This window comes from Delphinus delphis, chromosome 19 (assembly GCF_949987515.2).
Source record: "Delphinus delphis chromosome 19, mDelDel1.2, whole genome shotgun sequence".
NCBI lineage: Eukaryota > Metazoa > Chordata > Mammalia > Artiodactyla > Delphinidae > Delphinus > Delphinus delphis.
Genome location: NC_082701.1, coordinates 16149237 through 16171899, shown reverse-complemented (window position 1 = coordinate 16171899; position 22663 = coordinate 16149237). Strand labels below are relative to the sequence as shown.

General features: G+C 38.9%; 1 protein-coding gene across 2 annotated transcripts in view; it reads left to right on the top strand.

The window, feature by feature from the left end:
• Positions 1 to 22663, top strand: part of EFCAB3 (EF-hand calcium binding domain 3) — a 43509-nt gene that overhangs the window by 15503 nt on the left and 5343 nt on the right. For both annotated transcript variants that reach the window (XM_059998633.1, XM_059998634.1), the window contains 7 exons: positions 324 to 414; positions 2979 to 3055; positions 8884 to 9027; positions 10736 to 10807; positions 11883 to 12003; positions 16151 to 16344; positions 16691 to 16875. In XM_059998633.1, coding sequence (XP_059854616.1) covers positions 324 to 414; positions 2979 to 3055; positions 8884 to 9027; positions 10736 to 10807; positions 11883 to 12003; positions 16151 to 16344; positions 16691 to 16875 — 884 coding nt within the window. The remainder of the gene's footprint in view (positions 1 to 323; positions 415 to 2978; positions 3056 to 8883; positions 9028 to 10735; positions 10808 to 11882; positions 12004 to 16150; positions 16345 to 16690; positions 16876 to 22663) is intronic.

The window sequence follows — 22663 nt, the reverse complement described above, 5'->3', positions numbered from 1 at the left end:
ATTTTAAAAATAAATTTTGTCTTTAAATAACTTTTTCTACATATTTGCAGAATGCTCTACCATTTATTTTTATATAGGATCAGAATGATACTATTTGCAGGAGGAGCAATGGCAAGAAGTTTCGCTTAGAGATCTTGGGATAGTAAAGGGACCCGTCCACTTGGCCTTCCAACTTTGCACATGCCTCTAACTTGCATTTGCACATATTTCCATTCCATGAGGCCCTGGACTTCAAACTCCAGGTCTCGAACTGGGAAAGTTGTAAAAGAATATAAACAAATTAATCTGTGATTTGATCCTTAACTGTATCTTCTGAATTCCAGACAGAGTTACTGGCCACATGGCAGTTTCTGATATTAAAGCAAAACTTAAACTGAATCCTTCAACAAAAATACCCAACTTCCATGGCAAGAGGTAAGTAATGAATTTATTAATGTGATCAATATATTAAGATAAAGAATTATTAAGGTGATGAATATATTAAATACTCATAAAGGCTATAATGAAACAAGTTAGAATGTTCTTCAAATATCTATTCTGTGATAAAATTAATTATAAAACAAAACATCTGAATTGAAGATAAAGATTTTTTTATGAAAAGAAAGATATATATATATACTTTTTGATTAGAGAAACAAAGAGTTCTTCCTATTCTCCCAAATGAGAGGCTATTTTTGTGTGAGGGGACAGAATACCCCAGAAGAAGAAGGTTGTCAGAAGGCTAGAGGAGTTGTCAGTTACACATTAAGACATTTCAAGTGCCAGTTTAAAGGAGAAAAAACTCAGAGGATCATAAACCCCTAAGTGTCAGAATATAGAAAAAGAGTATGTAGCTCAAAAATGGCCAGTAAAATGAAATCTGATAAATTAGCTATGACTAACCTTGAGCTAAAATTGGGAAGGGAGGTTTGCCTGTGACATTAACAATAGCTTTTTCTCAACCTGATAACTACAAATTCCAATAAACAGTAGCCACTAGTGACTGAAAATGAAAGCCTGATGCAAATTTTATCAGATCATAAAAAGAAAAGCCTCTTTCCTCTCTCACAATTATCCATTTTCTTTGCCACTTTGAGAGTATTTCTCCTAGTGTCCTTGACTATGCCATTCTACAGGAATATGTTACGGACTTTTTTATCAGGATGTGGGTAACACAACCTTGTAGCAGCCAAATTCCTTGATCTCATTGTTCCCTTACCCTTCATCACGAACTGTCTTTTGAAGTAGTGACTTCCTTGTCACTGAAAGTAGTCAAGCAAAGACTAGATAATACCACATGTAGAGGGAATTCCTACATGAGATGAGAGGCTAGACTGGGTCCATTCCAAATCTAAAGTTCTTTGAACCTTTGAAACACTGTAAAATAAAAAATCTATTTCCCATGTTTGATCCAAGATAAGATTTGAAATTCTGCCAAGAGTATGGTTTTTTAAACGTAGCTAATAAAGAACTTGCATTGCCTGGGCTTCTACTTTCTTCTTGCTTCTTGAGAACTTCATATTTCTCCATCCACTACATCTTTTCTGTGTGTGTGTGATACGCGGGCCTCTCACTGTTGTGGCCTCTCCCGTTGCGGAGCACAGGCCCCGTACGCGCAGGCTCAGCGGCCATGGCTTACAGGCCCGGCCGCTCCACGGCATGTGGGATCTTCCCGGACCAGGGCACGAACCCGTGTCCCCTGCATCGGCAGGTGGACTCTCAACCACTGCGCCACCAGGGAAGCCCCACTGCATCTTTTATATCATGCAAAAGAAATCTGTTTATATTTAGAAATACAACAAATATAAAATAACCAATCTGAGTAAAGGCATCAAGTTGGTAATGAAAAGCAAACACTAGAAGATATCAATGATAGTAAAAGCTGAGAAAAATAAGACTAATTAGATCAAATTCCGTGTCAGAAAAATTGAGAATGGTGCATTTCACCTCCTATTTTACCAGGTCCTCTTTAAAAATGGGCTGAATCTAGTAGACACTGTAGAGGATACTAAATTCATAAACTATAATTTTTTTATTTAACTACCATGTTTAGTATTTCTTATAGTTTTACTTTTTTAATTGCTTCTTGTAAAAGCACAAAAACTAAGAGATGACATATTTCTTAAAACTTTTAGTTCTACTAGTATCAAAACTAAATGTATTTTAAATAAAATTAATCCATAAAATTATGATTATTATAAATTTACTATTAAATTACCATATTATAAGTAAACCCAGTTTTGCATAATACATTTTTATGTTCCTAAACTAATAAATTGCTGCAGATATATACAAAATATCCCCAAAGTATTAATATTTTCCTCTTTTTCCAGATTTTATTTTCCTGAGGAAATAAAAGGTCACCTAGGGTTCCAAACTTTCCAGAACTTTTCTCTCTTGATGAGAGATAGATAGATATGGTTGATATAGAGACATCGAGACAGAGAGAGAGAGAGAGGGAGAAAGAAAGAGATCGATCTACCGCTCTCGCTCTCTCATATTCTGGTAAAAATACAATTTAGCAAAGTTGTAAAATAAATGTGAATACAAAATTTCATTGTAAGTATATTCACCATAAGATTATTTAAACTAGTTAAAAGTTTGAAACAACTTATATTTCTAACAATAGGAATAGTGTGAGGCTTATATTCTTCAACTTTGGCAACAAATAAACCTGGATTTGAATCCCAGGGCTTCCAGTTATTAGCTGTGTGACTCAGGACAAGTTATTTAATCCCTCTGAGCCTCAGTTTCCTCTTTTGTAAAATAGGAGAAATCAGATTTTTTAAGGGGATAAGGTTGATGGGCAAGTATAGGGGAGAGGTGGACCTCAGTGGCCAACATCACTGTCCATCCTGTAGCTATTGGCAATTGACAGTAACAGGGCCCTTAGGTGGTGTGACTCTGGATATATTTTGATGTTTATAGTCACTCCAGTCAGCAGAAACTGATGAAGGGAACTAATATTTGCTGGTTTCAATAAGTATCTCTTTTCTCAGGGATAAAGATTTACCAGGACCGCTGCCAAGCCAATTACAGCACAAAGAAAGGAAGTTGAGCCGTTCACAAATGCGAGGTAATGAGACCCATCCCAAAATAAAAGCATAAACAAAAGCCCCTTAATATATCTTAGCATTTTTTTTTCTCTAAGGGAGATCTGGGATTTCAAAGGTTGTCTACAGTACTCTGTTATTTAAAAACAAAAAATATCTATATTTTATGATACAATGTCTAATTTGTGGGAAGGAAGGTGGATTACTTTTTTTAGTATTTATTTATTTTTTGGCTGTGCCAAGTCTTAGTTGCAGCACGTGGGATCTTCATTGTGGCAGGCGGGATCTTTAGTTGCAGCATGTGGGATCTTTAGTTGTGGCATGCAGACTTCTTAGTTGCAGCATGCGGACTTCTTAGTTGCAGCATGAGGACTCTTAGTTGCCACATGCATGCAGGAACTAGTTCCCCGACCAGGGATCGAACCTGGGCCCCCTGCATTGGGAGCGTGGAGTCTTACCCACTGGACTACCAGGCAAGTCCTGGGGGATTACTTTCAAATAGACATCTTCAAGAATTTATACAGTCCTGGCCAAATATTTTTATTCCAAGGAGAACTTGTGGTGTGGAGAAGAAAAAATATAAGGTCAAATAGAAATTAAGTAGCAAAGCAGTATCAACACAACTAAAGTCCCAGAATTTATCATAGAAAAAAATTATAATGATAAAATGAGCTACCCTCACTACAGTTCATTCATCCAAACAACAAATAATTACTTAAAGCCAACAGTGTACTAGGCGAAACACAGGTCAGACATGTTCCCTGCCCTAATAGGAAGTCTTACAGGGAAGACAGTTAAACCACGAATTTGTTGATTGAACCATTTAAATTACAACATGACACAAGTTATGATAGGGAAAGTATAGAGTTAAAGGAGCATAAAAGAAAGTGTCCTAACTTAGTCTCAGTAAGGATAGGAGGGAAGTCCCAGCGAAAGCTGAATAATGAGTAAATCAGACAAAGAGCACAGAAGGGAGTGTTCTGGGTAGAAAGAGTGGAATCTGCAAAGACCCAGAGAAAAGGGAAAACATGACACACTAGAAAAACTAAAAAAAAAAAAAAAATCAAGCGTGGCTGTGTTTGGGTTCTGAGAAGGTTAATGCTTCACCCCTCCAAGTTTGGAACCAACTAAGACATTCCTCCAAGAGACAGGAATCAAAAAAACACCTTTATTGCTGGGAAAGCTGGTTTGGGAAACACAAAAGATTGTCAGAATCAGAACTTCATTTTTCACTGTAAAACTGAACTAAATGCCTTAATAGTAACAGTTTATGGCTTTATACAACTTCAAGGTTTCTGAAGTACATTAATATACATTGGTGCTTTGGGGTACCCACTATTTGTTTTAATCAGGTATTATACATACAGACATAGAAACAACTGTCCTGGAAGAAGTATTTTATTCTCAGAGATCCCTAAAAGTAAGAGACACAGCACACCATGAAGAGGGAAGCACCAGAGTCAGTCAAAAGACAAAGGGTAGAGGGAAGTGGGCAAGAGCCTTAGTTTGGTTTCTGCAGGAAGGAATAGACAAGGCAGGATAAGCAGGTTTAGGATTGGCTAGGTAAATCATTTCAGTGAGCTCTGGGTTTCAGGGCTGTCCCTAGTTGTCTGCCCTGCAGTGATTAGGACAGAGGAACAGTAGCCCAGAGTTTAAGAGCCTAAGAAAGTTGGTGACTGGGGATACGGTCTCTGGATTGGTTGGTTTGTATATATATGAAGAACATACTCACAGGCAAGTCTTCTACTATCGCTAGGAACTGGCTAGTTATGGGAGGGGCAGGCCCTCCAGGATCAGCAAGGCCCCAGATATCAAAGCATCAAATACAGAAACTAGAAAATGTGGTTGTCGTGAGGATTAAGCACTATGACAGGTTAATTTGTTCATTTTATAAATATTTATTGAACACCTCCAAATCCCCAGCATCTGCTACCATCCTCACTCTCAATTGATATCCTTGCTTCCTGCCCCTTTATAATTGGAGAATTCTGATTCTGCAATCAGAATAGAACTTCCACAGACTCCCACTTCCATATCTACCCCCACCAGCATCTGTACCCACAAACTCTGCCCTCCTTCCTCTTCCACAAATGAACTTTATACTTTTATCTAAAGTCAATCCTTCCATGTGGACTAGATCACATCTCCTCTCTCAAATTCAAAGATACGACCAAAGAAACTGTGCCCCCCTCTCCAACACCAATTTTTTTCACTCTCTAGTATATCATTCCTGATCAAGCTCAGTCCTTGATCCTCTTCTCTTCTTCATCCCACTCACACATGTGGTGATCTCATCTAGTCTTAGGCTTTAAATACCTATATGCCAACAATTGCCAAATGTATATGTCCAGCCAGGTCTCTCTCCCCAGCTCCAGGCTCATATCTAACTGCCTACCTGACATCTCCAATTGTATGTCTAATAGACACCTCAAACTCAACATGTCAAAAACTGAACTCCTGGGAAATTCCCTGGCCGTCCAGTGGTTAGGACTCCATGCTGCCGCTGCCGGGGTCCCAGGTTCAGGGAACTAAGATTCTGCAAGCCACACGGCATGGCCAAAAAAAAAAAAAAAATACAGCTGAACTCCTGATATGTTCCTCTTACTCTTTTTTTTTTTATTGTAGTAAAATATACATAACATAAAAATTACAATTTTTAAGAGTTCACACAGATCAGTGGCATTAAATGTGTTCACAATGTCCTCTAACCGTCACTACCATCCACCTCCAGAACTTTTTCATCATCCCAAACTGAACTTCCAGACCCATTAACCAGTAACTCCCCATCCTCCCCTCCCCTCAGCCTCTTACTTTTAAACTTTGACCTACCCATAGCCTTCCCCGTCTCAGATAATGATATTTCATCCTTCCACTTGTTCTGGAAAAACTCTGGAGTCATCCTTGACTCTTTGTTCTCACCCTACCTCTAAATCCATCAGGAGGGACTTCTCTAGTGGCACAGTGGTTAACAATCCGCCTGCCAACGCAGGGGACACGGGTTTGAGCCCTGGTCAGGGAAGATCCCACATGCTGTGGAGCAACTAAGCCCGTGTGCCACAACTACTGAGACTGCGCTCTAGAGCCTGCAAGCCACAACTACTGAGCCCGCATGCCACAATTACTGAAGCCCACATGCCTAGAGCCCGTGCTCCACAGCAAGAGAAGCCACCAGAATGAGAAGCCCGCCCACCACAACGAAGAGTAGCCCCTGCTCGCGGCAACTAGAGAAAGCCTGCGTGCAGCAACAAAGACCCAATGCAGCCAAAAATATAAATAAATAAATAAATAAATGAAGCAATGTGTATTTTAAAAAATAAATAAATAAAATAAATCCATCAGGAAATCTCATTGGCTCTACCTTTAAAATATATCGAGATTTATACCACCTCTACTGCTACAACCCTGGTCTAAAGCACTGTTATTGCTCACCCACAATAGCCTCCTACCTGAGGCTAGTCTCCCTGCTTCTACCCAAATCCTTACAAAAGTCTGTTCTAACAATAGCCACAGTGATCCTGTTAAAATATAAGTCAGGTCGGGGAGAGAGAGGCGCTGACCTATGTAACTCTGAAAACAACATTTTGACTAGAAACTGTAAGACTGAACACAAAAGGAGCTATACATAAACAGCACACAATACACTCTAATTAGTAAAGTTGTTTCTCCTAGGGGTATACATTAACAATCCTGAAACCGTTGCACATGTATACGACAATTGAATAAATAAGTGACTCAATGGTGGATGGTGGGAGCCAGGTTTCTCTCTGTTGGAGTAGGAAGTTTCAGATAAACAAAGGGAGAAGGCTAAAGTGAAGCAGTGGAACTGGATTAGAGTGAGACATTAGTGTGAACTCATGTTTAACTTAATGGATGCAGATGGATAGATCGAGAAATAATATGATATGTGTGTATACATGGGTTAGTATATGTGCATATATTTCCTAGCTCTGTTTGCTGAGAGGACTTAAAAGCACTGACACCCCCATAGCAACAAGCATACCCAGCACCCAAATCTTGACTTCCAATGTCAGTCTCCTATCAAAGAATCAGAGTTCCTTGGATAAATGGCTGATTCTAGGGCTTTGGCAGAGAATATACAAAATGAACCTGGAATATCTTGCAGTACCAGAAAGTAAGGAGATGCTCAAAATACAAAAGGACAAGAGCATGTCAAGGAGATACAGAAATGAACCTGAAAGAGCTCACAACAGCCAAAGCTGGAACAGTTTGAACAACAAAAATAAACAGAATAGTATTGGATTATAACTCAAAGTATAAAATAAATATCGTTAAGCCCCTAGTGATAGAAATAAATGATTGAATTTTTTCTTTTTTCGCTGTGTTGGGTCTTCATTGCTGCACATGGGCTTTCTCCAGTTGCATCAAGCAGGGGCTACTCTTGGTTGTGGTGCGCGGGCTTTTCATTACGGTGGCTTCTCTTGTTGTGGAGCTTGGGCTGTAGGCACACGGGCTTCAGTAGTTGTGGCATGTGGGCTCAGTAGTTGTGGTGCACGGGCTTAGCTGCTCCATGGCATGTGGGATCTTCCTGGACCAGGGCTCTAACCCGTGTGCCCTGCATTGGCAGGCGGATTCCTAACCACTGCACCACCAGGGAAGTCCCATGATTGAATTTTTTAAATGAAAAAGAGACAAACCTCTCTTACAAGACAATTCCAAATAACGTATGTAGATATTACCTCTTCCAGGAGGTAGAACTTAATTCCCCATTCCCCTGAGCCCTCTGTCCCTTGAGTCTGGACTACCCTTAGTAACTTGCTTCCAAAGAGTAGAATATGAAAAAGGAAGGAAGGAAGTTTACAGTGGAAAAATCTGACGAACACTACCTCAGCCAGTTAATCAAGGTTGCCATCACCAATGATAAGTCATGTTGATAGCCTTAATAAATGATGATAACACCACTTCAGTTCTGTGGTCTTCCTCCCCAAAACCCATAATCTCAGGCTAACCATGAGAAGAACATCAGAAAAACCCAAATTGAAGGACTTCTACAAAGTACCTGAACAACACTCCTCAAAACTGACAAGGTTGGACTTCCCTGCTGGCGCAGTGGCTAAGAATCCTCCTACCAATGCAGGGAACACAGGTTAGATCCCTGGTCCGGGAAGATCCCACATGCCACGGAGCAACTAAGCCCACGAGCCATAACTACTGAGCCTGTGCGCCACTACTACTGAAGCCCGCGCACCTAGAGCCCGTGCTCTGCAACAAGAGAAGCCACCACAATGAGAAGCCCGCGCACCTCAAGGAAGAGTAGCCCCCGATGGCTGCAACTAGAGAAAGCACACGCGCAGCAACGAAGACCCAACCCAGCCAAAAAAATGAAAAACAAACAAACAAAAACACTTCCTTGCTGGCTGTCAGCCAGGAGCCTCTCTCAGACCTTTAAGGCTGCCTGCATTCCACATCACATGCCCTCTCCATCTTCAAACCAGCAACAATGAGTCAAGTCCTTCTCCTGCTTTGAATCTCTCACTTCATCTGCCACATCTCTCTTGCTTCATAAGGGACCCATTCAGATAATCCAGGGTAATCTACCTTAATGACATCTGCAAAATCCCTTTTGTCATGTAAAGTAATACATTCACAGGTTCCAGGAATTAGGGTATGAACATCTTTCAAGAGCCATTTTGCCTATATATTTGCTTTTCCACCAATTAGTTTATTCTAGTTCAAATCTCATGGAAGGACACTGTCCTTTATAAGAAATGTCTACTAAATACCCAAATTTCTCTAGTTTTTCAGAACATGACCTCCAATCAACGGTAATATCTGTTCTAGTTCCATAAGAATATGTATTTATTCCTGTCCTAACCTAATTCCATTTCCCCAGCCTTCCAAGATGCCTACAACTTCTTTAACAAGGATAAAACTGGCTGTATTGATTTACATGGAATGATGCGCACTTTAGCTAAATTGGGAGTGAATCTAACCAAGCATGATGTCTGTAATGAACTAAGATGTGCTGATATTGATCGTGAGTACTTTGACTTGTCATTATTTTTTTCATAAAAAATTTTTATAAATATATATTTTTTCTCAGACTACATAAACATGAGAAGTAAACCTCATTCATTTGCCAAAAGCACATATATGTGTTTCTCTTTAAAGTTATCGGTATACAAGTTATGAAATCAAATTAATGCTACAAAATGGGCTAGTCTTTGAAAAAGCCTGTGTGGAAATGAAAAGTGACTGTCGTATTTAATGTCAAATTCAGATTACTTGTCCTAATGTACATTTTGGAGGGTGCCTTGAAATAACAGATACAAAGGCATTGGCAATTTCAAAAATAACCTGTTACTATTACCCAAAAACTGGCTTCACCTCTTGGTGGGTGTTGAGGCAAAAGACACAACCAAGCCAAAGAGCAGAAGGAAGGATTTATTACTTGCAACAAGTAAGGAGAACGCTGGAGATCTTTCCCAAAGCAGTGTCTCCCCAGACAGCAAAAATGGGAAGGTTTTAAGCTAAGGGAGCATGCATATTCATGAAGGGGCTGGAGCAGAGGAGAATTCAGCGTAGATTTGGGGCAAAGGTCGACAGAGTCCAGGCTCTAGTTGATTGGGGTTATGAGAGTCAGCAAAGGTCAGCAGCATCATTCCTTAGGCTCTAGGTATTCTGGTAAAGGTTGAGTGCTCAAGGGGGGTTGGATCCTGCAAAACAGCTCAGGAATGTGCTTCAGGCTAATCTCAACTTTCAAAACAGAACTGGGAGTCTTTACAACTGGTATGTTGTTTCCAATATGGTTAAGTTATTTTCCTGGCCTGGTAATACCAGTTTGTTCTTACATTCTTTGTTCCTTTCAAATCATTAACTATGAGGCATATTCTTCTGCAAGGGCAAGCACTGTGGCCAGGCTTAGATGACAAAATGGCTTAGGCCTAAAATGGCTTCTCTTATGTCAAGAAAGTTATGCCTAGTTTTCTTCCTCCGGGACCCCCTACCCTATCTGCCTACATTGCCAAGGAAATCCAAGCCCTTTGTTTCTGTTTGAATCATTTTAGTACAGATCTTCCTTCCATCATTAGAGCCCACCTATATTGAATCTTAAATGCCACAGCATTTTTATTGATATTTTTAAAGCATATAGGTAATGTTTTCTTTGAATATACTGGTTTTTTTTGTTTGTTTGTTTTTTGCGGTACGCGGGCCTCTCACTGCTGTGGCCTCTCCCGCTGCGGAGCGCAGGCTCCGGACGCGCAGGCTCAGCGGCCATGGCTCACAGGCCCAGCCGCTCCGCAGCATGTGGGATCTTCCCGGACCGGGGCACGAACCCGCGTCCCCTGCATCAGCAGGCAGACTCTCAACCACTGCGCCACCAGGGAAGCCCTGAATATACTGATTTAGTGACTAGTAGCCCAAGCTGGTATGTTGTGTGGAATATATATTCAGCACAGTACCTCATCTCACCTCTCCTCACCCACCTGCCAGTGCCCCATTCAATCAGCAGCATCCCATGTGTGTCAGTCACCATTTAATTAAAGTGTCACTTGTTTCCACTAACTCTACCCAAATTTTTATTCTTTCATTGAAACACAAACACTCTAATAGCACTCGCTATCCTTTAATTTTAGTGGAAACAGGGTAAAACTCTGGCATATTCTAATAATAGAAATATAGAGGTGGGAGTGAAGTGGGAAGGTAAATATATCCTTGTTCTGAGCTTTAGATCTCTGTTGCAGGAGATGGGAAGGTGAATTTCTCAGACTTTATAAAGGTGCTAACAGATAACAACCGCTTCCTGAAGGCTGTGGGTGAGTAGAAATATTGCTGAATAGATGGCAGATGGTTAGTTGCAATTCATGGCACTGTAAAGATTATTCATTTAGGTCTCCAATCAGGAAGGTGTAGTCTGGGATGTGATTTACTTTTGTACTGCTTCTCTAAAACAAAATTTGCTAAGGAAATTGATACAGTTTTAGAATTTTAACTTAAATGCATCAAGTCCTTCTGCAGAAGACGCTGCTTTTTGGACTCCAATGAGAACACTCAGGCAGTGGTGTAGAAAATTTTGGTCACCTTTTATAGTACTTTAATTCTTTACCAGTACCTGTGCTACTTTGGGAGGTACTCCTCCTACAGAAGAAAAATTGTCTTTTTAGAAAAAGAAAAATTCTCTCTCTCTCTCAGGCAAATTTGAGTATAGATAATTCACTGTTCCTGAAAAATATCTTCCTCACCCTGGTGAAGCCTCTGCCCTCAGTGTGAGGGCTGGAGAGTCTGCTGGAGGTTCGAGAGCATGTTTTCACACAAGGTTATAATGAAGTGGAGGTACTCAAATTATTGTTGTTAGTCCTCTAACGGTTTGTTTATGAGTTTAACAAGCTGCCTTGGAAAATCTAACCCTATTCATATCATGTCTTCTAGGATAAATGCATTCCAAATTCCAAATATTGTATACAGTTTTGAAAAATACATCCTTTCATAAGCTATGAACTGTTTTAGTATAAACAGAAGTTACTGTTTCAAGTATCACTATAGTAACAAGGGTTTGCCTGCACACCAGAAGTATGTATATCAACAATTCCTTTACATAGAAGAACAGAACAATAGTCCTTAACACATAATTCATGTTTATGTTAAATGTATTACTGTATTTACTTAGAAGTCACTGAACTAAAAGTATTTCATTTAAAATTCCATGATTATTTTGTCTGTTCAGTAATCAAAATGACCTTTTTACCAAATAGAACAGACTTCGAATGTTTTTCTATAATTCTGTAGTTCTTGACTTGGTATTAATACTGTATATACAGTAAAACAATTTAATCCTTTTTATGATAGATTTTTTTTCAGAAGGCATTTTGAATTTTTTTTTTCCCTCCATAGTTCCAGAAACGGAGAGCTGTTTAGATTTAGCTGGCAACCCAGGGATCCTATTGTTTGAAATCCTATCAAAGCTTGTAGAGACTTCAGCCTTACCCAGAAAGGCTCTAATGGAAATAGTAAGGTAGGTGGCAAAGAAAGAACAAAAACGACCTTCTCGGCAGCATTTATGAGGATATTAACAAGGCAGCCACCTCTCCCAAACATCCTACTCCACGGATCTGCTCCAAAACGAAGGAGAAGGTGTATAGGCAAATAAATAGTCATGTGCCACAATAAGACAGCCAAAAGTTCAGCTTCTCCTACCCTAGGCTAGAGAATCCCAGAGGAACGAGACTTTTCCAGGAATGATTTTGGGTGAGCTTGGAAATCTAGTTTGAATACAAGATACTCCCATTCACACTGGATCTACCAGGGGCTGTCAAAAGGTCCTTTGGGATGAGGTACAGCAATTTCATACTTCCCAAAGTAGTCTTTGGACTGGACCAGAGCCAGAATTAGACTTGAGAATAGAGGATAAGGAAACATTCTCACACCCAAATGTGTTTATTCCAGCAAATATCACGAAAGATACATTTCCTCAATCTATGTCTATCATTGTATTACAAAAATTAAATGTTTCTGTTATCAATCTTTTCAACTCTTACTCTCTCAAAGCATTCTACTATCCCACTTAGACTTAAAAATACAGAATGCCACCAACAATGTAAAATATCCTTCCGCTGCTCAACAGGTAATCTCTTTATACTATCCTACACCTCGGTCAGATGTGGAACAGAGGGTGCACAACATTCTACATTTCATTCCAAGTCAAATACATTTATTAAATGCCTGCTGTTGGTACACAAATTTGGCACATTCCTTAACCATTCAGCCTCAGTTTCCTCATCTATAAAATGAGAATAATAATGCCCATAACACAATTACAGGGAAATTGTGAGATGTGATAATGAAGGTAAAGTGCTCAGTAAATCATAAGAGCTCAATAAATGTTAGCAATTATTATTATGTGAAAGTAACTAGAATAAGCATAGAATACACACGTTATTTATTTTAATCCTCACCTACTGATATGCCCTATCATCCCCACTTTACAGATTAAAAAAGCTAAAGCACAGGTCAGTTAAGTAACCTGCCCAAAGGGGTAGGGGTGCCTAGATTTTAGCACAAACTGTCTGGTTCCAGAAACCATGCTCTTTTCCACCTCCTTGTATTGCGGCTTATATCCAGTAAGTGCTCAGGAAATGTTAGCAGATGTTGGTGTTTTTATTGTTATTATGGTTGTGGTAGTTACTTATCATATACCTGGTTCCTAAGGAGATCAGAAGTATTTAATAGGTGGCATTTGCATTTAAGGAGCTTAAAATATAAATGGAAAGAAGGGACTTCCCTGGTGGCACAGTGGTTAAGGATCCTCCTGCCAATGCAGTGGACAGGAGTTCGATCCCTGGTCCAGGAAGATCCCACATGCTGCGGAGCAGCAAAGCCCATGAGCCACAACTACTGAGCCTGCGCTCTAGAGCCCACAAGCCACAACTACTGAAGCCTGCGTACCTAGAGCCTGTGATCCACGAAAAGAGAAGCCACTAAAATGAGAAGCCCGCGCATCACAACGAAGAGTAGCCCCCACTCTCTGCAACTAGAGAAAGCTCATATGCAGCAACAAAGACCCAATGCAGCCAAATAAATAAATAATTAATTAATTTTAAAAAATCTTCCAACAAACAAAAGTCCAGGACTAGATGGCTTCACAGGTGAATTCTATCACACATTTAGAGAAGAGCTAACACCCATCCTTCTCCAAAGGATCTTCCAAAAAACTGCAGAGGAAGGAACACTCCCAAACTCATTCTACAAGGCCACCATCACCCTTATACCAAAACCAGACAGAGATACTACAAAAAAAGAAAATTACAGACCAATATCACTGATGAATATAGATGCAAAAATCCTCAACAAAATACTAGCAAACAGAATCCAACAACACATTAAAAGGATCATACACCATGATCAAGTGGGATTTATCCCAGGGATGCAAGGATTCTTCAATATACGCAAATCAATCAATGTGATACACCATATTAACAAAGTGAAGAATAAAAAACATATGATCATCTCAATAGATGCAGAAAAATCTTTTGACAAAATTCAACACCCATTTATGATAAAAATTCTCCAGAAAGTGGGCATAGAGGGAACCTACCTCAACATCATAAAGGCCATATACGACAAACCCACAGCAAACATCATTCTCAATGGTGAAAAACTGAAAGCATTTCCTCTAAGATCAGGAACAAGACAAGGATGTCCACTCTTGCCCCTGTTATTCAATATAGTTTTGGAAGTCCTAGCCACAGCAATCAGAGAAGAAAAAGAAATAAAAGGAATACAAATTGGAAAAGAAGTAAAACTGTCACTGTTTGCAGGTAACATGATACTATACACAGAGAATCCTAAAGATGCCACCAGAAAACTACTAGAGCTGATCAATGATTTTGGTAAAGTTGCAGGATGCAAAATTAATGCACAGAAATCTCTTGCATTCCTATACACTAAAAACGAAAGATCAGAAAGAGAAATTAAGGGAATAATCCCATTTACCACTGCATCAAAAAGAATAAAATACCTAGGAATAAACCTACGTAAGGAGGTAAAAGACCTGTACTCAGAAAACTATAAGACACTGATGAAAGAAATTAAAGGTGACACAAACAGATGGAGAGATATACCATGTTCTTGGATTGGAAGAATCAGTATTGTGAAAATGACTATACTACCCAAAGCAGTCTATAGATTCAATGCAATCCCTGTCAAATTACCAGTGGCGTTTTTTACAGAACTAGAATAAAAATCTTAAAATTTGTATGGAGACACAAAAGACCCCAAATAGCCAAAGCAGTCTTGAGGGAAAAAAAATGGAGCTGGAGGAATCAGACTGCCTGACTTCAGACTATACTACCAAGCTACAGTAATCAAGACGATATGGTACTGGCACAAAAACAGAAGTATAGGTCAATGGGACAGGATAGAAAGCCCAGAGATAAACCCACACACCTATGGTCAACGAATCTACGACAAAGGAGGCAAGGATATACAATGGAGAAAAGACAGTCTCTTCAATAAGTGGTGCTGGGATAACTGGACAGCTACATGTAAAAGAATGAAATTAGAACACTCCCTAAAACCATACACAAAAATAAACTCAAAATGGGTTAAAGACCTAAACATAAGACCAGACATTATAAAACTCTTGGAGGAAAACATATTCAGAACACTCTATGACATAAATCACAGCAAGATCTTTTTTCACCCACCTCCAAGAGTAATGGAAATAAGAACAAAAATAAACAAATGGGACCTAATGAAACTTAAAAGCTTTTGAACAGCAAAGGAAACTACAAACAAGATGAAAAGACAACCCTCAGAATGGGAGAAAATATTTGCAAATGAATCAATGGACAAAGGATTAATCTCCAAAATATATAAACAGTTCATGCAGCTCAATATTAAAAAAAAAAAAAAAAACCCAATCCAAAAATGGGCAGAAGACCTAAATAGACGTTTTTCCAAAGAAGACATACAGATGGCCAAGAGGCACATGAAAAGATGCTCAACATCGCTAATTATTAGAGAAATGCGAATCAAAACTACAGTAAATTATCACCTCACACCGGTCAGAATGGCCATCATCAAAAAGTCTACAAACAATAAATGCTGGAGAGGGTGTGGGGAAAAAGGAACCCTCCTATACTGCTGGTGGGAATGTAAACTGATACAGCCACTATGGAGAACAGTATGGAGGTTCCTAAAGAAACTAAAAACAGAGCTACCATATGACCCAGCAATCCCACTCCTGGGCATATATCCAGAGAAAAACATGGTTCAAAAAGATACATGCACCCCAGTGTTCATTGCAGCGCTATTTACAATAGCCAAGACATAGAAGCAACCTAACATGGATCATAATCGATAGGTATTTTTCTAGACAGGACTGGGAAATCTTGGGGAAGAGGAAGGAAGGCAAAGCCCAGGGACTGCATATATAAAGTAATTAAATGGCCTGTGGAAAATATCAGTAGATGTTCTATAAATGTCACAGAAACAAGCCCTCAATAAATAATATTGAATGAATATACAAATTAAAATGAATGCATTCAGCATATATAACTTGCAATTTGACTTTTTTTTCTTTCTGTCCAACACTCAGGCACTTTTTTTCAGTAGGACTTTAGCACTTTTTAACCACCTCTGAATTACTTTTTTTTTCCTAGCTATTTCCGAAGAAAATTCCAGGAAACCACCTCGGAAATGGTGTGGAGCCCTTATGCTACAGGTTATGGAAAAAGGAGATTTAAGCCAGACATATGCACACCTCCAAGCTCAAGCACAGCCGCCTTTGCTAATGCTGCCCGGATTGCAATAACGAAAGAAAAGGATTTATTTAAATTTCTTGAAGAGCTCAAGAGTAAGAGCCATTTGTCCTCTCCCCACTGTTGTAAAGGATTTATTTGTATATTACTGGTCAGAATTAAATACTAAATACCAAGTGCTTTAAGAGTAAGGCCACAGCCTATTCTGAGTGTCTGGTCTCTGTCACACAGATATCATTTGAAAGCAAATGTACCTGAATCCCCAGACACCTGTATGAAGCTGAAAGTCTGTGGATGCGTGGGTGGTAGGAGCAGGAGAGTGAAGAAGGGGTGGCATGGCCTCTGAGATGAATAGACAAAGAGCAAAATAGGTACCACATGTATGTCTTTTATGTGAATTTCTTCTTACATTATTTGTGATACCAGTTTTTATCTTCTTAGGATGCAATCGTCCTTCAGATAGCCCATATTCAAAAATACCCGTCTTTCCACTGTTTCCTAATGTGGATGGGGTGGTGATGGGAAAGCCATTCAAAGACATACAGAAATTAGAAATGCTAAGGAGAACGGAGCCTCTGAATTTCTTTGAGAACTATTTTTTCCATAAAAAAGACTGGAAAACACAGGTGAGATTTATATTACATCATATCAGTTAAATACTTAGGTTTTCAAGTTCTAACTTAACAGAACTAGTAATGTGCTTTTTAATGACAAATATTTTCAGTCATGATATTTCAAACCAGATTCCATAGCCATGTTCCTAAATTTAAAGCCCAGGTATAAATATTTCATTTAATTTCAACAAATAGTTAAACTTACTAAAAATACATAATATTATCATTCTAATCTAGTCCATTACAACATCTAATCTAATATACAATAAATGTCAATTACAAACCAAGAAATGGAAGTTTCAGAATGAAAGTAACTGAGCTAACATGAACACTACCCCACCCAAGCTACTCACTCACCATGCCCAACCCATCACACAGACTCATGTGACCACATAAAAATACCAAATGAAATAAAGTGACATATAAAAATGCATTCAAAAGAAAAGGACCCCTTTGTTTCAGAAAGAAGAGAGAACCTAAGGCTAGAATGGTATGTTCATAAATGGCCCTGTGAGTGGCTGAGGGAGAGGTGAGAGGTGAAGCCCTCATGGGGCTTCACATGGATCTGGATCCTTCATATGGATCTAGACCCTGATGGCTAGGGGTTGGGGTTTTTGTTTTTATTTCCCAGTGGGAATGAATATTTATTTGTTTGTTTATTTATTTATTTATTTTTATGTCTTTTTTTAAACATCTTTATTGGAGTATAGCTGGTTTACAATGGTGTGTTAGTTTCTGCTTTATAACAAAGTGAATCAGTTATACATATACATCTGTCCCCATATCTCTTCCCTTTTGCATCTCCCTCCCTCCCACCCTCCCTAAGGGGTTGGGGTTTTGATAACTGTTCAGGGTCAGGAGATATGGACCCCGTAGGTGAGCAGCTAGGACTGAAACCTCTACAAAACCAGAATCTGGATGGGCTGCGCTTTTAGTGAAAGGAGGAGTCCCCTGGCGCAACACAAACAACCACCAGTTAGAACCAGTTAGAAGACATAAGAAGATAAAATGACTTCATTTAAAATAGTAAGAGAAGAGATAAAACTCCTAGAGATTACTTAGGGAATATAAAATATCTGTATAAAGAAATGGTTAAGATGCTCCTAAAGGACCCAGAAAAAATGTGAACAAACAGAAAGGCAGACCATGTTCTCAATTTACAATATTTGACATCATAAAGATGTTGTTCTTTCTTGCTTGATCTATAACTTTAGTGTGATTTTTTGAATTTACCCAAAGGATTTTTATAACTAAATAATCTGGTTCATACACAAAAAATAACAACAGTCAGAATAATCTGAAAGAAAAACTTAATGAACACAGGGAGTAATTTTACTAAATATTAAGGCATATTTAAAAGTCTCAATAATTAAAATAGTGGAGCTATTGTCAAATTAATAGGTCCAAAGAACAAAATATAAAATCCAAAAATAGATAAAAATATACAGAGAATTTTAATTTTTAAAAAATGTGACATTTCTGGAACTTCCCTGGTGGCACAGTGGTTAAGAAGCCGCCTGCCAATGCAGGGGACATAGGTTCGTGCCCTGGTCGGGGAAGATCCCACATGCCACAGAGCAACTAAGCCCGTGCGCCACAACTACTGAGCCTGCGTTCTAAAGCCCGCGAGCCACAACTACTGAGCCTGCGTGCCACAACTACTGAAGCCCATGCGCCTAGAGCCCATGCTCCGCAACAAGAGAAGCCACTGCAATGAGAAGCCCACGCACCGCAACGAAGAGTAGCCCCTGCTTGCTGGAACTAGAGGAAGCCCATACGCAGCAACAAAGACCCAAAGCAGCCAAAAATAAATTAATTAAATAAATCAAATAAAAAAAAAAGTGACATTTCAACACAACATGGAAAAGATAGATTGTTCAATAAACAGTGTACTAGGTAGCCATCTGAGAAAAAAATTGAGATGCATAAATTACACCTTCCACAAATTCCAAATGGATCAAGGATATATAGGTAAAAGGAAAAAATGGAAAGAGGAAGAGAATAAAAGAAATCTTTAAAATACTGAAACTCTGGGAAGGCCTTCCTAACAATGACACAAAAGTAATTTTTAATAGAAAGATATTAATTCAAGTACTTCAAGATGAAAAATCCCTACATGGCCAAAAAAGTCACATTTGCAACACATAACACAAAGAGCTAACTACTCTAATACATCAAAGAGCTTCAAATTGATTAGAAAAAACTAACCTATATAAAAATGAGCAAAGGATATGAACAGTTTTCAGAAACATGAAAAGATATTCAATCTCACTCTTCATAAAAGATCCAAATTAAACCTACCCTGAGATATTATCTTTCCATATTAGATTGCCCAAGACCAAAACACTGAAAAACACATGGGGCACTCCTAAATTGTAGATACGAGTTTAAATTGATTCAACCTCTACAGAGGAAATTTGGTAATATTTACCAAAATGACAGACCTCGTTCCTTTTGACTATAGGGGAGGTACAATTTCTCCTCTATCCTCTTAAGGTTTTTGGCAGGGCCTGAGAATTAAGTTGACATAAGACAGTTAAAATGGAGAAAAGTAAACACATTTTATTAAATTTTACATGTACCTGGGAGAATGAAGACCCAAAGAAGCAATTAGAATTGAACGCTTTTGTACTGAAATGGACAGAGTAGTAAATTAGGAAAAAGTGTCCAGACAAAGAGGCTTGGCTAGGGTAGTTAAGTGAGTGAAGAAGTGAATAGGAAGATAAGGGTTAGTTTAATAAGGTATGTTAAGAGTAACTGCATAAGAATAAAATACTTTTCTAAAATCATAAAAAATTCCCTGGCAGTCCGGTGGTTAGGACTCCATGCTCTCACTGCTGAGGGTCTGGGTTAAATCCCTGGTTGGGGGACTAATATCCCACATCCCACAAGCTGCACAGTGTGGCCAAAAAATAAATAAGAATGTAAAAAATCATAAAAAACAGAATAAAAAAATTTGTTTGTACAGCTTTCTCTTTGCCTTGAATCCTTGTCCCTAATGATATGAATGTTACTTTCCTCCTGGTATAGGGAGGACATCTTCCATATGGGGGGTTTATCTCCTGTATTTAGGGAAAAAAAAGGAGAACTCAGTGTACCCTTCTTACACCTGCTGTTTTTCAAGTGCCTTTAGCTCAAAATAATCCTATGCCAAAGTGGCATATTTGGGGGTGGCATATTCTGTCACCTTCATGACCTGGCAATTCCACTCCTGGGATACCACCTAAGATACACAGATATCCTTGCACATATTCCAAATGCCACCCATAAAAGGGTAATTCATTACAGGGTCATTTCTGCTAGCAAAAGATTGGTGGGGGGTGGGGGGGGGAGACTAAATAACCATTAATAGGGACTAGTTAAGTTAGGCTCCAAACACACAGTGAAATGTTCTGCAGCCATGTTAATGACTAAGAAACTCTTTGTGCAATGATGTGAAAGATCTCCAAATGGAAGCAGCAAGATACAAGGCAGTATGAATAGTACACAACTATTTGTGTAAAAGGAGGAAAAGTCAACATGAAATACGGACATTTTTTTCTTGTAAAATGGGCTGGAAGGAAACACAAGAAATTATGACATTGGTTGCCTGTAGAAAGGGAAACTAGGGGGTTGGGAGAGAAAAGTGCCAGGGAGATCGCAGTGTATACTCACCATACTTTCAGAATTTTGAACCATGTGCATGTTTTACCCTCTAAAAAAACCCTGAAATAAAAAAGAAGTACTGGGCTTCCCTGGTGGTGCAGTGGTTGAGGGTCCACCTGCCGATGCAGGGGACACGGGTTCGTGCCCCGGTCCAGGAGGATCCCACATGCCGCGGAGCGGCTGGACCCGTGAGCCATGGCCGCTGAGCCTGCGCGTCCGGAGCCTGTGCTCTGCAACGGGAGAGGCCACAACAGTGAGAGGCCCGCGTACCACAAAAAAAAAAAAAAAAAGAAGTACTGGTTTGAAGAATATTAGACAATAAGAACTAAAATAGTATACCATGGTAACATGGAAGATGAGGAGGGCAGTGCCCAGAATTAAAGCTTTCTAAATTCCTTTTATTGTTTGGGGAGAGGCTTATGATATTGATTAAATCTATAATTTGTTACATTAATTTTAAGTATTAAAAATGTGAAGACAATCACTAAAAGCTAAAATGAATAACAAAACAGTAGAGGAAGAAAAAAATAAGAAAAAAGAGAAACATGAGAAAATAGAAAGTGCAAAACAAAACAGGCAGAAAATCCAAATATATCAGTAATCACAATAAAAGATTAAACACACCAGTTTAAAAAAATAAAAGGGAAGGAAGGAAGGGAGGGAGGGAGGAAGGAAGAAAGGATCATTTTCAAATTAAAAAAGATTCTGATTTTTTAAAAACTAATTTTAAGATATATATTCTTTAAGGGAGACACCTAAATTATTACACAGAAACTTCAAAGGGACAGAAGAAGATATATCAGGCAAATACAAATCAAAATAAGTTGTTATCCATACATTAGTGTGGGGAAAAGAAAATTTAAGGAAAATATAACTAAAGATAAAGATGCTATTTAATGATTTTTAAAAATCATCAGGAGAATCTTAACAATAAAAGAAACAAACCGATAAAACAGACACAGATTCACATAGAACAAACTAGTGGTTACCAGAGGGGAGAAGGATGAGGACAGAGGCAAAATAGGTGAAGGAGATTAAGAGGTACAAACTACCAGATATAAAATAAATAAGTTACAAGGATGTAATGTACAATACAGGGAATATAGTTAATATTTTATAATAACTTTGTATGGAGTGTAATCTATTAAAATATTGAATTATTGTTTGTACCCTTGAAACTAATATAATATTGTAAGTCAACTATACTTCAATTTAAAAAATTTTTAATAAAATAAAAATACATATTTTTAAATTTTTATTATTTTTAATTTAATTTTTTATTTTGGCTGCACCACACAGCATGCGGGATCTTATCTCCCCAACGAGGGATCCAACCCATGCCCCCTGCAGTGGAAGCGTGGATTCTTAACCACTGGACCTCCAGGGGAGTCCCTTTTCTTTTTGGAAAAAAAATTTTAAATCATGAGGAAGATATAACTATTCTGAATCTGTACACACCTAGCAAATTAACAGATAAGGTGATAATTAACAGAATAAGGATTGGCTTTAGACTTTTTTTTTTTTTTCGGTATGCGGGTCTCTCACTGTTGTGGCCTCTCCCGTTGCGGAGCACAGGCTCCGGACGCGCAGGCTCAGCAGCCATGGCTCACGGGCCCAGCCACTCCGCGGCATGTGGGATCTTCCCGGACTGGGGCATGAACCCGTGTCCCCTGCATCGGCAGGCAGACTCTCAACCACTGCGCCACTAGGGAAGCCCTGGCTTTAAACTTTTTTTTTTGGCTTTAGACTTTTTAAGGCATTATACATGGTAAAAATAAATACTAAATGAATAAGCAAATCCATAAGTACAGTAGGAGATTTTTATGCATCTTCAGAAACTGATAATGCAAAGGAGCGGTTGGGGGGATCAAATCCTCTTACAAAAATTTAAGTTTAACAGAAACATGAAACTATAGCTTGATGTAGAATCAGAGTCTAGAAAAAGTTGTTTCAGGACATAAGAGATGAGCACAATTTGTAGCCAGGAGGAAAAACCCTTAGAACTCCGGTTCTCAATCTTGGCTGCAAAACAGAACTACCAGGGAGAGCTTTTAAAATCCTGGTGCCCAGGCCACAACCCTGTCCAGTTAAATCAGATCTCTGGGAACGGGGCCCAGGGCTCAGTATTTTTTAAAGTTCCAACATGCAGCCAAAG